This window comes from Gekko japonicus, unplaced genomic scaffold (assembly GCF_001447785.1).
Source record: "Gekko japonicus isolate JY-2015 unplaced genomic scaffold, Gekko_japonicus_V1.1 scaffold639, whole genome shotgun sequence".
Classification (NCBI taxonomy): domain Eukaryota; kingdom Metazoa; phylum Chordata; class Lepidosauria; order Squamata; family Gekkonidae; genus Gekko; species Gekko japonicus.
Window position 1 is genome coordinate 619,942 of NW_015176471.1, and position 18,231 is coordinate 638,172.

Sequence of the window (18,231 nt, forward strand, 5' to 3'; positions counted from 1 at the left end):
GAGTGGCAAGGAGACATCTTGCCTTCTGCCGGATGTGTAAAACGGAATGATTCAGGGGGACATTTTTTGTAAGGGGAACAGAGTTGTGGTTTGAATGTCTGTGAAAACACTCAAGGCATTGTTTTTTGCATTGTGTTGCATTATTGTATGGTTCATTATGCGGCTTTGAATCGTTTAATCTGCCTCGCGTCCCAGTGAGAAAGACGGACAATAAATGAAGTCAATAAATAAATCGTCCAGGGTGCATCTAGGGGACAGGACAACTTAATTGCTCAGAGACCTTAAAACGACAGCGTCGAGGAGAGACAGGTAGAACCACAATGCATTTGGGGTGGGCAGAAGGCAGCATTAGTCAAAGCAGAACCATTGTGCCGAAGTATTTTCAGAACGTCAAGTCAACATTCATGGTTTAGGTCAAGTCCTCCCAGATGTTCTTACAAACACAGAAACTAATAAATTCCATTTAAAACACAAACTTACACACGCACATCAGATAGACAGATAGACAGACAGATAGACAGATGGTAGATAGACAGATGGTAGATAGATGGATAGATAGATAGATGGATAGATAGATGGATAGATAGATAGATAGATAGACAGACAGATAGACAGACAGATAGACAGACAGACAGACAGACAGTTTGGTGTGAGAGCCAGTTTGGTGTAGTTTGTAGGAGCACGGACTCTAATCTGGGAGAACTAGGTTTGATTCCCCACTCCGCTGCTAGTGTGACCTTGGGTCAGTCACAAGTTCTTTCAGAGCTGTTCTCTCACAAGCAGTTCTCAAAAGAGTTATCTCAGCCCCATCGACCTCACAGGGTGTCTGTTGTGGGGAGGGGAAGGGAAAGGAGTTTGTAAGCCGCTCTGAGACTCTGAGTGAAGGGCGGGATATAAATCCAATCTCCTCCTCCTCCTCCTCCTCCTCCTCCTCCTCTCTTCTTCTTCTAGTGCAAAGAAGGGAATAGGAGACTACTGGGGGGGGGCGGAGCAACTCCAATTGTAGCTCTGAGCGGAGATTCACGTGCAGGGAAATGCCAGCTCCCTGCACTTAAATGGGCCTCTTTAAGTGCAGGGAGCTGGCATTTCCCGCACGCCCGATCTCCAAGCGGAGATCGGGTGTGTGGCCCGCAGCGACCCCTCTTCCTCCTCTCTCTCAAGAGAGAAGGGAGAGGGGTGGCTGTGGGTGCTGAGGCTTGGGGGCAAGGCTTCCCCACCAGCCATTTTGCTGGCGGTGGGTAGAACCCCCCCAAAAGCTGGGGACCCCTGCCAAACTAGGGGGGGAGGTTGGCAGCCCTAGAAAAATGCCAGCCTGGTAACATGCGCAACTTGGGCCTCCACCAATAAGGCATCCAAGGTCATGCCCAAACTCTTGACCGTCCAAGCTGCTTAGATGAACTCATATTTTACAGTATTTGGGGCGTCAGAGAGGTTACAAGGTCAAGTCCTTGTTCTTCCCTCAAAGGAAAACACATCTATGCGTCGTCCACCTTGAATCCCTGTGAGAAAGGTAAACTACAAATAATGTGAATAAATAAATGAATTTTACAATCCCTTTCCCGGTCACAATGAGGACTGGAAAGTTAGTTTTGAAACCATTCTGACATTCTCTCCCATGCTTACCTAACATATTTATTGAGAGACAGGAGGAAGGGTTTCTGCCAAGGATTTTACAAAAACGTCAAAATCGCTGGCTACATGCCTATTGTGTCCCGAACAATCCCGGCCGTGACAGAACTCTCTATTTTTCTTAGCCTGTGTCCCAGAGATTGTCAGATCCTGGGAGGAAGGATTAAGTTTCAGGAGGAATGCAGAACGGTCAGTTACTTCAGCATTCTTGAGTCATCCCAACTCTGGAGGCGTTTAATCCTCTCTTTTTTAAAAAAGGGTCTCCAATGAGATGGCAGGAAACCGCCATCTGTGGAAAAGATTTAGGACTGAGGCTTAAGTGGATAGACAGATCTAAATACCAGGACATGGTGCCTGACCCATGTTTCCCCCTTGTTATATGTGAGGAATGATCCCGGACGGAAGACGGGTGGGGGAGGGAATCTACCCAGCTTTCTGGAGAGACAGAAGGCCGACCGACTTCCGAAGCCCGTGGGCCGCAGTCTTCCCAGACAAGATGCTCAGGGCCTGGACCCTCTCCAGCCATGACATCAGCTCCTGGTTTACTCCCAAGAGAACAGTCAAAGAGGGCAGGGGTGTTTTCGTTTTCGGATCGGGCCCATCTTAATGGAGACTTTTTCTTCCTAGGCTGTTCCAGGCAGGAAAGCTAAAAAAGAGCCAAGTGGGAACGCCGGAATGCTTTCTGTTTGACCAGCCCCCGGCTGTTGAGGAAGCGATTCTTCCCCTGCGGGAAAGGATGGTTGCCACTAAAAGAGGGCTTCTTTCGTTCTTCATCCTTCTGGGAGCGCCTTCCATTTGGGGTGAGCACCGCTGCCAACTGATCACTGCGAAGGCAAGGGTATCAAAATGGCAGGGCATGACATTCAGTGACGTGACGGTTTGGGGTTCTCCGTTCCTTATGTCCAAAGGTCAGGGTCCAAAATTTGACTTAACTTGTCCAGCCATGATGAAAGTCTTTCTCCACACAAGCTGAGATTAAATTAGGGATGCCAACCTCCAGGTGGGACCTGGGGATCCCCCAGAATCACAGCTCCTCTCCAGACTACAGAGATCAGTCCCCCCTGGAGAAAATAGGTGCTTTAGAGGGTGGACTCTATGGCATTGTACGCCACTGAGGTTCCTGTCCTCCTGAGGCTCCATCCCCATATCTCCAGGAGTTTCCAAACCTGGATCTGGCAACCCTACACCCCTGTCCCCCGCCAGTGGCCAGGAAAGACCGGGGAACCCTATATAGATGTCCCAAGATCCAATGAGCAGGGACAGAAAGGGCAAAAACCTGAACCTTAACACTAAAATTCAGAACCTTACAAAGGTTAGAACATAAGAACCTAAGAGACACCAATGTTGGATTAGGCCAAAGGCCCATCACAGAGTGGCCAAAAACACCAGGTGCCACCAGGAGGTCCACCAGTGGGGCCAGGACACTAGAAGCCCTCCCACTGCTGCCCACCCCCCAAGCACCAAGAAGACAGAGCATAACTTGCCCCAGACCAAGAGTTCCTAGAAGAACATAAGAGAAGCCAATGTTGGATCAGGCCAATGGCCTATCTAGTCCAACACTCTGTCACACAGGGGCCAAATACACCAGGTGCCATCAGGAGGTCAAGCAGTGGGGCCAGGACACTAGAAGCCCTCCCACTGTTGCCCCCCCCCCCAAGCACCCAGAATGCAGAGCATCACTTGCTCCAGACCAAGAGTTCCTAAAAAAACATAAGAGAAGCCAATGTTGGATCAGGTCAATGGCCTATCTAGTCCAACACTCTGTATCACACAGTGGCCAAAAATACCAGGTGCCATCAGGAGGTCCAGCAGTAGAGCCAGGACACTAGAAGCCCTCCCACTGTTGACCCCCACAAGCACCAAGAATACAGAGCATCACTTGCCCCAGAGCCCCTATCTATACCTTGTGGCTAATAGCCACTGATGGACCTCTGCTCCATATGCTTATCTAATTCCCTCTTGAAGCCGTCCATGCTTGTAGCCGCCACCACCTCCTGTGGCAGTGAATTCCATGAGTCAATCACTCTTTGGGTGAAGAAGGATTTCCTTTTATCCGTTCTAACCCGACCGCTCAGCGATTTCATGGAGTGCCCACGAGTTCTTGTATTGTGAGAAAGGGAGAAAAGTTAGTAAAATGTGAAAAAAGAGGGCCAATATTAAAAACTAAACGTAGAAAATATATAGAAAAAGATACATGTATTTATTAATTACACATTTTAAAACATATATAAGGGCCCATTCACATCAAATATATAAATAACATGGCCATACACACGGGCTTAAAAACCTGACCTGACCTGATGGATACATCTCAAGAACACTGTGACAACACAATCAAAGAAGGCAATTCTTGGACCAAAAGTCTATACTTTAGAACCACTGGGCAAATGATTGCACTTTTAAAGATCTCATTTGCATATTTATTGTGTGCCTGGTGGTTTTATTCTGGAACAACTGGTGTTCTGGTCCATGTTGAATTTATATTTTGTATCCATTCTGATTGTGTCTACATGATTGTATTATATTTATATAGCCATCTCGCCACTCAATCGTTCGACCTCTGAGGAAGGCCTATGCAGGCCAAAACGCGTCAGGTCAAGGTCCAATGAGACCTGTTTCCCCCAAAGATACCTGGGACGAACTGGGCCTAGTCCAAAACAGTTCTGAGGGCTAGCATCTGCTTGCTGAAAAACGCAGGCCGGGCAGCATGCAGAACACGATTGTCCTTGATTCTCCATCCAGTTCCCCTCACCCAAACACTACTTTTTTCGGGGGAAACGTGAACAGGAAGACAGGCAAATAAATGGGGGCAGATCTGCTCATTTGGTCTACTTTGGCTCATAGAAAACTGGCCGCAATGTTCCCTCTAAGCTGTGGAGTCTTGTGAGCAAAAGTTCTACTTTGTGAGCGACTGGCATTAAAGTTGTGAGCGAGTGATTTGGCTCCTGCATCAATTAGTCTGCTCCGGAGACATCCTTCCTGAGCCGAGACAAAAATTTGTGAGCCAGAGGCTAAAAAACTGTGAGCTGGCTCACACTAACTCAGCTTAGAGGGAACACTGGCCTGCAATGCTCCCTCTAAGGCTGTGGAGTTTTGTGAGCAAAAGTTCTACTTTGTGAGCGACTGGCATTAAAGTTGTGAGCGGGCGATCAATTAGTTTGCTTTGGAGACCTCCTTCCTGAGCCGAGACAAAAAATTGTGAGCCGGAGGCTAAAAAACTGTGAGCTGGCTCACACCAACTCAGCTTAGAGGGAACACTGGCCCAGAGAGTGGTTTGTGCGTTTTCTATTTTGGGGGGGATTCTAGGAGGGGTGGAGGCACATTCTCTCGCACAATCGGAAGAAGCGCAGCCCAGAGGAGGCCTACCAGCTCAGTGAGAACTGGCGGTGGCGGAGACTACCATCAAGTCACAGCCGTATTATGGCGATCTCAATGGCTTTTCAAGGCGAGACGAACGGAGGTGGCTTGCCGTTGCCTGCCCCTGCGTCAGAACCCTGGCATCCCTCAGTGGTCTCCCGTCCAAATACTGACCAAGGCCGACCCTGCGTAGCTTCCGAGACTTGACAAGAACAGGCGAGCCTGGGCCTTCCAAGTCTGTGAGAACCAGCCCTGAGAAATAAAGGCGTCTCGTACAGGTTTCTGCGTTGTTAGTAACAGATTTTCCCCGCTCGGAAGCTCAGGCACGTGGGCGGAAGATGCAGCCCCTCAGAGTGGCCGAGGAGTGCTGAGGACGCACGGATGCATGCAAAGGGTGCTGGGACAGGCTGGGTGTTTGCTTTGGCTCAAGCTGAGCGCAGTGCAGAGCCCTCGAAGGAAGAGGCTGCCAAGGATGTGAACGTGTATCTGGCCGTGGACCGCAATAAATTATATTCATTCATGCTGCCAAGGGAGAAGGTCTGTGGCTCCGTGGGAGAGCCTCTGCTTGGCATGCAGAAGGTCCCAGGTTCAATCTCCAAGCATCTCCAGTTACAAGGGACCAGGTAGTAAAAAGGTAAAGGTAAAGGCGTCCCTTGCTCGAAAGCCAGTCGAGTCCAACTCTGGGGTTGCGGTGCTCCTCTCCGTTTCCAAGCCGAAGAGCCAGCGCTGTCCGAAGACGTTTCCGTGGTCATGTGGCCGGCATGACTAAACACTAAGGCGCACGGGACGCTGTGACCTTCCCACCGAAGTGGTCCCTATTTATCTACTTGCAATTTCTTGCTTTCGAACTGCTCGGTTGGCAGGAGCTGGAACTAGAGACGGGAGCTCACTCCGTCATGTGGCACACCCGGGTCTCGAACTGTTGAACTACTGACCTTCCACAGCCTGCAGTTCAGCGTCTTAACCACTTGAGCCACTGCAGCTCCAGGTAGTAGGTGATGGGAAAGACCTCTGCCTGAGATCTTGGGAGAGCTGCTGCCAGTCTGAGTAGCCAATACTGACCTTGATGGACCAAGGTTCTGATTCAGTATAAGGCAGCTTCTTGTGTTCAGTGCAGGTTTCCCATGTGCTCAGTTCTGCTTCTCAGCCTGGGCAGACAGCTGTTCCTCGGTGCATCTCAGTCGAAAGAATTTGGCAAGGCACAGAAACAAACCTTTTGTCCCAGTGTTCCAGAAGCAGCTGCCGTATCGTCCTGCAGGCCCCTTGGGCAGCTGTGGAATTAACTCCCGGCGCAGCAAGCATTGTTGAAATTAATTCTTTTGTGTAAATACATCTTGCGTGCACGACACATGCACCCGAGCATTAGCATAAGCTTGTCCTCCACGGGTGTAAGGGTCAAACGACACATTCCGATTTGTCACGGGTTACCAGACGCTCAAGTGGTTAAGACACTGAACTGCAGGCTGTGGAAGGTCAGTAGTTCAGCAGTTCGAGACCCGAGTTGCCATATGATGGAGTGAGCTCCCATCTCTAGTTCCAGCTCCTGCCAACTGAGCAGTTCGAAAGGAAGAAATTGCAAGTAGATAAATAGGTACCACTTCAGTGGGAAGGGAACAGCGTTCCGTGTGCCTTGGTGTTTAGTCATGCCGGCCACATGACCACGGAAACTTCTTCGGACAGCGCTGGCTCTTCGGCTTGGAAACGGAGATGAGCACCGCAACCCTAGAGTCAGATTCGACTGGCTTTCGAGCAAGGGAACCTTTACCTCTACCTTTTACCAGACGCTCTACCAGTCAGGCTTACGATGAAATGGCCTGTGTTGCTCTTTCCTAATACGAAACGCAGACTGGAGAAAGGGGAAGGGGAAACAGGCGTGAAGTCAGATGTCCACCGCCTGTGGGGCAAAGGGAGAAATGGGAAGAGGCAAAATTTGGGGGAAAATGGCTTGCCGTCAACCGGCAATCTAGGGTGCTTGCTTGGGGCACTAAGAGCAGTCAAAAACCTGCCTTCACAGAGACGTTGTCAGCTACGCAACAGCTTTGTGGAGGGACTTGGCACGTGGGAGGTCCCAGGTTCAATCTCCAGCATCTCCTGTTATAGGAATTGCCAGTAGGTGATGGAAAAGACCTCCACCTGAGACCCTGGAGAGCGGGGCTGCCAGTCAGAGTAGACAATACTGACCTTGATGGACTGATTGTCTGATTCAGTAGAAGGCAGACTAATGTGTTCAATAAGCTTCAGACAGTTTTTGACTTCCCACTGCTTTGAGTGAGAGGGTGAACACCACACACCTCTGCCTTTAGCATGTTCTACCTCCTCAGAGAAACCTTTGGAGGTTGAACCTGGGACCTTCTGCATGCCAAGCAGATGCTCTTACTTGGAAGGGAGACCACCAAGGAAGACTCTGCAGAGGAAGGCGATGGCAAGCCACCTCTGTTTCTCACTGGCCTTGGAAGCCCCTTGCTGGGAGAAGCTAAGCAGGGTCGGTGCTTGGAAGGGAGACCACCAAGGAAGGCTCTGCAGAGGAAGGCGATGGCCAACCACCTCTGCTTCTCACTTGCCTTGGAAGCCCCCTGCTGGGGGAAGCTAAGCAGGGTCAGTACTCGGAAGGAAGACCACCAAGGAAGACTCTGCAGAGGAAGGCGATGGCAAGCCACCTCTGCTTCTGACTGGCCTTGGAAGCCCCCTGCTGGGAGAAGCTAAGCAGGGTCAGTATTCGGAAGGGAGACCACCTCTGCTTCTCACTGGCCTTGAAAGCCCCCTGCTGGGAGAAGCTAAGCAGGGTCAGTACTTGGAAGGGAGACCACCAAGGAAAGCTCTGCAGAGGAAGGCGATGGCCAACCACCTCTGCTTCTCACTGGCCTTGGAAGCCCCTTGCTGGGAGAAGCTAAGCAGGGTCAGTACTTGGAAGGGAGACCACCAAGGAAAGCTCTGCAGGGGAAGGCAATGGCCAACCGCCTCTGCTTCTCACTGGCCTTGGAAGCCCCTTGCTGGGAGAAGCTAAGTAGGGTCAGTACTTGAATGGGAGACCACCAAGGTAAGCTCTGCAGAGGAAGGCGATGGCCAACCACCTCTGCTTCTCACGGGCCTTGGAAGCCCCTTGCTGGGAGAAGCTAAGCAGGGTCGGTGCTTGGAAGGGAGACCACCAAGGAAGACTCTGCAGAGGAAGGCGATGGCCAACCACCTCTGCTTCTCACGGGCCTTGGAAGCCCCTTGCTGGGAGAAGCTAAGCAGGGTCGGTGCTTGGAAGGGAGACCACCAAGGAAGACTCTGCAGAGGAAGGCGATGGCCAACCACCTCTGCTTCTCACGGGCCTTGGAAGCCCCTTGCTGGGAGAAGCTAAGCAGGGTCGGTGCTTGGAAGGGAGACCACCAAGGAAGACTCTGCAGAGGAAGGCGATGGCCAACCACCTCTGCTTCTCACGGGCCTTGGAAGCCCCTTGCTGGGAGAAGCTAAGCAGGGTCGGTGCTTGGAAGGGAGACCACCAAGGAAGACTCTGCAGAGGAAGGCGATGGCCAACCACCTCTGCTTCTCACGGGCCTTGGAAGCCCCTTGCTGGGAGAAGCTAAGCAGGGTCGGTGCTTGGAAGGGAGACCACCAAGGAAGACTCTGCAGAGGAAGGCGATGGCCAACCACCTCTGCTTCTCACGGGCCTTGGAAGCCCCTTGCTGGGAGAAGCTAAGCAGGGTCGGTGCTTGGAAGGGAGACCACCAAGGAAGACTCTGCAGAGGAAGGCGATGGCCAACCACCTCTGCTTCTCACGGGCCTTGGAAGCCCCTTGCTGGGAGAAGCTAAGCAGGGTCGGTGCTTGGAAGGGAGACCACCAAGGAAGACTCTGCAGAGGAAGGCGATGGCCAACCACCTCTGCTTCTCACGGGCCTTGGAAGCCCCTTGCTGGGAGAAGCTAAGCAGGGTCGGTGCTTGGAAGGGAGACCACCAAGGAAGACTCTGCAGAGGAAGGCGATGGCCAACCACCTCTGCTTCTCACTGGCCTTGGAAGACCCTTGCTGGGGTTGCCAGAAGTCAGTCGTGACTGGGTGGCACTTACATACATAAAGTAACCACCACAGTTCTTACACAGATATATGAATTTGGATAAGTATACCCCACTTTTCTCCTCAGTGGGAACCCAAAGAGGCTTACAACACCCCCTCCTCCATTTTATCCTCACAATAACACCAATACTGTGAGGTCGGTTAAGCTAAGAGAGAAACTAGCAGGTCCTAGGCCACTCAGGGAACTTCTGGGCAGAGGGGGGATTTGAATCCAGGTCACCTAGATCTTAATCCTACACTTTTAACCAATGTTCCCTCTAAGTCGTGGAGTCTTGTGAGCAAAAATTCTACCTTGTGAGCTACTGGCATTCAAGTTGTGAGCGAGCGATTTGGCCACTGCATAAATCAGTTTGCTCTGGAGCCCTCCTCCCTGAGCTAAGACAAAAATGTGTGAGCCGGAGGCTAAAAAACTGTGAGCTGGCTCACACAAACTCAGCTTAGAGGGAACACTGCTTTTAACTATTATGCAACACTGGCTGTTTGGCATTAGGGGACAGGGCTTCCGAATCCATGAATTGTAACAGAATAGGCGAATCCAAGAATCCAACCTTGTAACAGAATAGGCGATACGGTCCTGTATTCGCTTCAGCGTGTTCTTTTTCTCCGACTTGAGTGATCCTTTTCCTCCCCTGACCTTTCTCCCGAAGGCGAACGTATTTTGAAGCAATCGGTCAGCAGGATCCGGCCCGGACAGACACCCTTCAGCCTGACGATCAAACACGGCCCAGACAGTAAGTCATTTTCCCTCCGCCAATCATGCTGTTTTCGGAAAGATGAAGGGTGTCTTGTTCTCGGCATCTAGGGCGGCCCATTTTTCTTTCCTAGTTTATGGCGGGCCCAAGAGGTTTGCTTCCATGACCTTCTCCGGTAATGGAAAACAAACTCGTTTCGCGCCACGACCTAATGGTTTTGGCAATCCCCAAAAGAGACTCTTCCTGGCTGCTGTTCTGGCAGCTTTGGAAGTCGAAACATATGGCTGCTGCGGGCTGCATCTCTTCAGAGGACAACCTCCCCGGCTCCCGTTCCTCTCAGAAGATTCCAGAAGGACGGGCAAACCCCAGTTGGCAATATCCTGAGAAGCACAATGTCACCGCCCAAAAGCGCTTTGAAGTATTTAATGACAGCTGATTAGGCAGCGATCCACAGAGTTCCTGGTTTGAGCCTTTCCCTCGCCACAAAGTGGCCCGGTCTCTCACAATCCCAGCTGCATCGTTCTGCTTCACAGGGTTGTTGTGAGGATTACTGAGGCAAGGTGCGCAGAATGGGTCGTAAGCACTGCCTGTCTAGAATCCTCGGGAGAGCATTGTTCTGGAGGGAAGAAATAAATTGGGAAGAAGAAACACGAACCAATGCTCCCTCTAAGCTGTGGGTGCTTGTGAGCAAAAATTCTACTTTGTGAGCTCCTGGCATTAAAGTTGTGAGCGAGCGATTTGGCTGCTCCATAAATTAGTTTTCTCTGGAGCCATCCCTTCCTGAGCGAAGACAGAAATGTGTGAGCCGGAGGCTAAAAAACTGTGAGCTAGCTCACACTTACTCAGCTTAGAGGGAACACTGATACAGGACCAAGGAAATTCTGGGACTTTGCTTTACCGAGGCCTTGACTGAAATCAACTCCTCCTCAGGACAGACTGATGGCAAAAGGGGGAAGGGCTGAGGGGCAGAGCATCGGCTTGGCATGCAGAAGGTCCCAGGTTCAATCCCTGGTGTCTCTAGTTTAAAATGGAACAGGCAGTAGGTGATGTGAAAGACCTCTGCCTGTGACCCTCAGAGCGGCTGCCAGTCTGAATAGGCAAGGGGATGATTCCACATAAGGATTCTCATCTGTCGTGTGTCGGTGTGTCCAAAACTCACCACACACTCAGGACCGGGCTCAGTTTGGTGTAGTGGTTGAGTGCGCGGACTCTAATCTGGGAAAACCGGGTTTGATCCCCCACTCCTCCACTTGCACCTGGCTGGATGACCTTGGGCAAGCCGTAGTTCTGATAAGAGCTGTCCTTGAAAAAAGAGCAGTTTCTGTCAGAGGTCTCTCAGCCCCACCTACCTCACAGGGTGTCTGTTGTGGGGAGGGGAAGGGAAAGGTATAAATCCAAAGGGAAAACTATAAATCCAAACAGAAAGGTATAAATCCAATTCAGTTTGGTGTGAGAGCCAGTTGGTGTAGTGGTTAAGTGTGCAGACTCTAATCTGTGAGAACTGGGTTTGATTCCCCACTCCTCCACTTGCACCTGGCTGGATGACCTTGGGCAAGCCGTAGTTCTGATAAGAGCTGTCCTTGAAAAAAAGAGCAGTTTCTGTCAAGAGCTCTCTCAGCCCCGCCTACCTCACAGGCAATGTTCCCTCTAAGCTGTGGAGTCTTGTGAGCAAAAATTCTCCTTTGTGAGTGACTGACATGAAAGCTGTGAGTGAGGGATCTGACTGCTGCATCAATTAGTTTGCTCTGGAGCCCTCCTTCCTGAGCAAAGAGAAAAAATGCGTGAGCCAGAAGCTTAAAAACTGTGAGCTAGCTCACACTAACTCAGCTTAGAGGGAACACTGCTCACAGGGTGTCTGTTGTGGGGAGGGGAAGGGAAAGGAGTTGGTAAGCCCCTCTGGGACTCCTTTGGGTAGTGAAGGGTGGGGTATAAATCCAACCACCTCCTCCTCCTCCTCCTCCTCCTCCTCCTCCTCCTCTTCTTCTTCTTCTTCTTCTTCTTCTTCTTCTTCTTCTTCTTCTTCTTCTTCTTCTTCTTCTTCTTCTTCTTCTTCAGATGAGGGCCCTGCCAAAGACTCAAGGGGTGCCCGAATCCTGCCTTTTCTGTTCTTCAGGTCAGGGTATATGGACAGCGTGGTTCAATATCGACCACCCGGGTGGCAACGGGGACTACGAGCGCTTGGATGCCATCCGGTTCTACTACCGCGACAGGGTGTGCCCCAGGCCCTTCCGTGTCGAAGCTCGCACGATGGACTGGGTCCCCGCGGGCAGCACGGGCCAGGTGGTCCACTCCAGCGCACAGGAGGGGTTCTGGTGCCTGAACAGGGAGCAGCCTTCCGTGGAAACCTGCTTGAATTACGCCATTCGCTTCTTGTGCCCCGCAGGTAAGTGGGCGGGCCGTTTCTGACATGCAGATTAGGTTTTCCAGCGTGGTTCGATAACCAGAAAAGTCCTACCTGAATGAGGCTTAGAGGGGAGAACTTGTAGAAGGTTGATGTCTCCTTCCCCCGTGATCTCCTTGGCCCTGCTCCGCCCTGGCAACTCGCTGGGTGACCTTGGGCCAGTCACATATTCTCTCAGCCTAGCCTACCTCGCAGGGTTGTTGTGAGAAAACGGAGGAGGGGGGGAGAATGATGTAAGCCGCTTTGGGGGAAAGGAGGGGTATAAATAAAGTGAATAAATAAATCACCCAAGCATTATTTATTTCACTGAATGCGTGTATATATAATTTATTTTAAAGGTTATAATAATTTTGAAATGTTTTAATGTTTTGATGTTCGCTGCCTCAGGGACCCTATTTGGGTGGAAAGGTGGCACAGAAATGTTTTAAATAAATACATTTATTTACTTCGTTTATATCCTGGCCAGTAGGGAACTAAAGCATCATACTCCCCCCTCCTCCATTTTACCCTCACAACGACCCTGTGAGGTAGGTGTCAGGCTCCCAGTAAAACCACTATCGACTCAAGCTTTCTTTTGAAAGTTTATTTGAGAAGATTTGGTTAACTGTAGAGACAAACGCCTTTGTCAGGACTGAAGAAGTTAGCCCTGGGGATTGGTCATAAAGATAGTTCCCACCTTCCATGTATACGTCACACATTCAAGCAGCTTGAATGTGTGACGTATACATGGAAGGTGGGAACTATCTTTATGACCAATCCCCAGGGCTAACATCTTCAGTCCTGACAAAGGCGTTTGTCTCTACAGTTAACCAAATCTTCTCAAATCTACAGGTCATGATAGTTAAGCGACCCATCTAGCTATGTCCAAAGTCTTCACTCTCCCAAGGTCGACTCTCATGGAAACCCTGAGAACGTCCTGGTCTAGGGGCTGCACAGAAAGAACAGTTACAATGGGCGCGCCCTAGCAATCAGACTCACACTCACCCCCCAGGAATGTCATGTCAGCGAGGGCTGGTAGATAAGGGCACAGAGTAATACCAGATGTGCCAAGCAAGAATACAAAGGCAAAAGTAAGCATTAGCAATAGAGTGATCAATAACCATAAAACTATACAGCCTGGCCCGAGTCTGACAGTAGGTTAGGCTGAGAGTCTGTGACTGGCCCAAGGTCACCCAGCGTGCTTCCATGGCAAAGTGGGGATTTGATCAAGAACCTGAAAAGGTAAGTCAAACTGAGTAGACAGCCAATTAAAACTTAATGTATAAATAAAATGTAACCAATTCCTTTCTGGTCCATTTTGTCTCCGTGCTGTATAATTGCATTGTATTATGTATTGCGGTATAAGTCAACTTGTTCCTCGCTGTGTTTGACCTCTGAAGAAGGCCCCAAGAGGCCAAAAAGAGTCAGGTCAAGCCCATTGGTCCTTGTGTATATATGATTTTGGTGTTTTTACATGAGGTGTGATCGGGCCTCAATATGTTTTTTAAATCTTTACTAATAGACACATGTATTTTTTACATGTTCTTCATACATTCAGTTTTAATTGTTGGCCCTCTACTCAGTTTGACTTACCTTTTGAGGTTCTCCCCCCCCCCCACATTCTATTTATCAGTTTTCCGCTTAGTTATCACTTAAAGTAAAGGAAAGCCAGGGTTGCGGTGCTCATCTCCGTTTCAAAGCCGAAAAAACAGCGCTGTCCGAAGACGTTTCCGTGGTCATGTGGCCGGCATGACTAAACACCAAGGAGCACGGAACGCTGTTACCTTCCCACTGAAGTGGTACCTATTTATCTACTTACAATGTCTTGCTATCAAACTGCTAGGTTGGCAGGAGCTGGAACTAGAGACGGGAGCTCACTCCGTCATGCGGCAACTCGGGTCTCAAACTGCTGAACTACTGACCTTCCACAGCCTGCAGTTCAGCGTCTTAACCACTTGAGCCAGCGCAGCTCCAGTTATCAGTTACATATATTTATTTTTATATACATTTGAGTCTTTATTTTTCATGCTCTATTAATCCAATTATACAGGCGTTCCCATCTTTTAAAAAATACATTATCATCTTTCCCTTGAAGAGTTAAGCTTAATTTGGCCATTTCTGCTATTTCCAGTAATTTACGTTCTATTTCCTCTCTTGTGGGAAGTTCATCTTGCTTCCAATACTTGGCTAACAATATCCTGGCAGTTGTTAATATATATCTATCAACAAGTACTTATCATTTTGCTTATACCCCTCCGGAATTATGTTTCATAAAGCTATTTCAGGAGTTAAGATTAAATTTACATTCATTGTATCTAATATTGTCTTCTGTGCCATCCTCCAAGAAGTATAAATTTTCCCGCATCGCCACCACATGTGGAAGAAAGTCCCCACATTTCTTTTACACTTCCAGCAGTTTTTAGACACAGATGGGACACTTAGCTATTCTATCTGGGGACTCTTTTCAGGTCCTCGATCCTAGTTTTCAGGGTTTTGTTTCCCCTTTTTTGTTCAAAGTGGGGATTCGAACCCGGGCCTCCCGGAGCCTGGTCACCCTGACAACTACATCAGACTGGCTCTCGATGCGTTATAGCACTTGCATGAAGGACACAAAAAGGGGGGGAGGACAGGGTGAGCTGCCACGGGAACCACGATAAGCACTCCCATGAGAGCCAATGTGGAGTCACTGCAGAATAAACATGGAAAGGAAAAGTCTGGGGGAAGACAGAGGGAGTTACGCAGGAAACTCCCACACGTGGAAGTTCCACCGCCAAGGGACATGCTTTGGCATTTGTAGCAGTGACGGAAGCAACACAGAGCGTCCTCACTGTGCGGAAGCAGCCGGTGTGGGCAGATCACATGGTGCTAGGGCTGCCAACCTCCAGGTGGGGTCTGGAGGCCACCCGGAATTACAAGCGATCCCCAGACTACAGGGATCTCTTCCCCTGGAGCAGTGGTGGGCAAACTCATTAGCCAAGAGAGCCAGATATCAACAGTACAACGATTGAAATTTATTTTGAGAGCCAAATTTTTTAAACTTAAACTATGTAGGTAGGTACATTGTTATTAACTTAATTAGGGTACTCCTCACGGAAACGTCTTCGGACAGCGCTGGCTCTTCGGCTTCGAAACGGAGATGAGCACCGCAACCCTAGAGTCGGATTCGACTGGCTTTCGAGCAAGGGAACCTTTACCTTTACTCTTTAAACTGGCCTTTGCTAAAAATGTCCTCAGTCTGATTGAGGTACGTTCGCTGAGGTCAACCCCTTCCAACTCTCCCATCCACACTTGTCTTGTATACTTGTTTCATCTCCTTTCATTCATCCTCTCTATATGTCCAAAGTATCCATAAAATTAAATCATTACAAAATAAATCACGACAAACGCTAATGTGAACAATGGCCTTGCATCTCCTTGGAAAGTTTGGGTAAATCAGGTTTGTATGTTGTTGTTTTTAATTTTAGGCACGCACTAGAGAGCATCAATATGTATGGCCTCGCTGGACCAGATTCATGGTTCTTAGCTAGCAGCTAGCATTCTGTTCCCAACTGCAGCCTTCCAGAGGCCTCTGGAAGCTCAAAGAGCTGTTTGCCCTCCCCCATTCTCTCAACAGCATTTCATATTAAGAGGTTCAGTGTCCCTGAACGTAAGCTTGATCAAGTTCACAATATATTTCATCTCTACGGGTTCCACCCCCTCCAAACTTCCCACCCACATCTTGAGGCAGTGGCTTTCACAAGTTAATTGGCGGGGCAGTTTTCAGAGGCCAGCAACAGTAATCCTTCCTACCCTGCTCAGCTGTTTCAAGCACGCAACACTGAAAGCAGAGTCGACAAAAAGTGGCCACTCAAAGTTCCCTCTAAGCTGATTCCTGGTCCCAAAGTGGCGATCAGCATTTCCCTGGGTGTGTAAGAAAGGGCCACAAGAACTAAGCACTGATGCAACCCTTCCTGCTCTACCTCTTGTGATATGCCTAAGTTTACACAATCAGCATTATGATCCTTTTAAAGTTGAAAGCATGCTATAAATGCAAAGGATTATTTGTAAGATTATCTGTAAGACCGGGACGCATCTCACTTCTGGCAATCACTTGGAGAGACCCTATCACTCAGCTTCCATTGCCCCACACACATCCCACACTGGAATAAGAACATAATATCAGGCCATACCACATTGCAATAAAGCCCCTACAACTGTATACAGAAATACTGAGCTTCCCTACCATTTGCCACAACTAGCCCACCACACAACCAGGATCAAGACTCCTAAGTGGACCAACAGACTCGTTTGAGAAACTGAGTATTACATTACAACACCTCTGGAACATTACAGATCAGTAGAGGCAGCACTGCACAGTGGTCAGAGTTGCAGATTGATGTGGGGAGACCCAGGTTTGTATTCTCACTCTGCTGGCTGAGTGACCCCAGGCCAAATCTCCCCTTCTCTACCTAACCTACCCCACAGGGTTGTTGTGAGGATGAAATGGAGACTCATGGGCAGGGCCCCCAGCTTCCCTGGCAGGAACACTATGTTACGAAATCTCTCACAATTATGCAGCCATAGCTAGATTCCTTAAAGGAGTGTTTCTTCCTTAAAGGAGTGTTTATGCAACTGAAAAAGCATGCTTACTATCACATGTTGTCTGAGAGAGCTTTCAAGAGCCATATCATTAAAGTAACCAGCAATAATCTTAAATCTGGAATTCCAAACACTTTGGGGTTGTATCAATATGAATAAAAACGAAAAGTGTTTGCAAAGAAGTGTTTGGTCATTACAACACAGCACCACCACTTCGGCCAATATACTACTTGATCGCATGTTTCAAGTACTGAAGGTTTAGCAATTACCTCCTGAAAAGACTACAGAAGGGAAAGCAAATGTATCCTAAAGCACTCTCTCTGCCCACATACACAAAAATGTTCTGGGCACAGCAGCTGTAAACTTGGGTCCCCTGCTCATTAACTCCAATGCTCTGGCCTAACTACATCAGATGACCACGTTCTAGTTGTTCAGGTGTCAAATACTATTTGCCAATGCACAGATTATGATGAAATGACACTTCACCGATAGGCATCGGCATAAAATTACAATTCTACAATGTAAAATGTTTTATTAGCATTCTGTTAACACCCAGAAGTTAACCTATACCAATCTTTAAAGGTAGGGAAATAATACATGGGGGGGGGGGTTATAGTAGCTGGGCGACGCTCTAGCAATGGGGCTGAAAACTCGATGGTACCATCGAGTTTTCAGCCCCATTGCCAGAGCATCGGCCGGCTACATGCCCAGCGTGCCGACGTCACGTCTGGGCGACAGCATAGGGCAACGCGGGTGTGTTACAGGCAGGAATGTTCCAGCAGGAAAGCACGTGTCCCCTGCCGATTCGCAGGAGGTACTTGGTAGCCCTAGTTGGCATCCGTATCTGGGATGCTGATCAAAACAGACCTATCTGGACCAGCTGCAACATGTTCTATATGAGGAACGATTCCATCCACTCATGTACTTGGATAAAAAATTACATTCAAGGGGGTTATCTGTGTGTAAGGTTGCCAAGTCCCCCCGGGGAGTGGGGAAATCCCTGCCCGAGAGGCCTGTTCCCCACCAGTGGGGATTGGGCCAGCGGGGGGGGGGACTCCAAAGCGCATGATGTGCCCGGCGTGATCATGTCCCCCGGAGGTGACGCAATCGCGTCGGGCACGTTGCGGGGGGACGCTCTATCATCTGAGGGAAAACTCTATGGTTTTCCCTCAGATGATTGTGGCCCCACCCCCAACATGCGCGACGCGATTGCGTCACTTCCGGATGACGTGATTGCGGCGTGCGCACAAAGCGCACGCACCAGGAGACTCCCGGGGACATCCGGGCCTCCCCCCGCTATTACAAAGGTAGGACTTGGCAACCCTATCTGTGTGAGTTTTGTAGGAAGAGTGCTTGGTGGAAATCCAAGAAGGCTGGCTGGGAAGAGCTCCAAAAGGAACTCTTCTCCACTCCTTGTGCATTGGCAACTGGCCATCAACAGAGGCAAAAAGGGATGAACAGAGAGAGAGAGAGAGAGAGAGAGAGAGAGAGAGAGAGAGAGAGAGAGAGAGAGAGAGAGAGGAGATGGCGGCGGGGAGAG

The 18,231-nt window shown here is 49.5% G+C and overlaps 1 protein-coding gene across 1 annotated transcript in view; it reads left to right on the top strand.

The window, feature by feature from the left end:
- Window positions 1-2,315: 2,315 nt before the first annotated feature.
- Window positions 2,316-18,231, top strand: part of CILP (cartilage intermediate layer protein) — a 26,487-nt gene continuing 10,571 nt past the window's right edge. Inside the window, exons 1-3 of the mRNA XM_015427142.1 lie at window positions 2,316-2,429; window positions 9,689-9,772; window positions 11,847-12,116. Coding sequence (XP_015282628.1) covers window positions 2,366-2,429; window positions 9,689-9,772; window positions 11,847-12,116 — 418 coding nt within the window. The 5' untranslated portion in view covers window positions 2,316-2,365. The remainder of the gene's footprint in view (window positions 2,430-9,688; window positions 9,773-11,846; window positions 12,117-18,231) is intronic.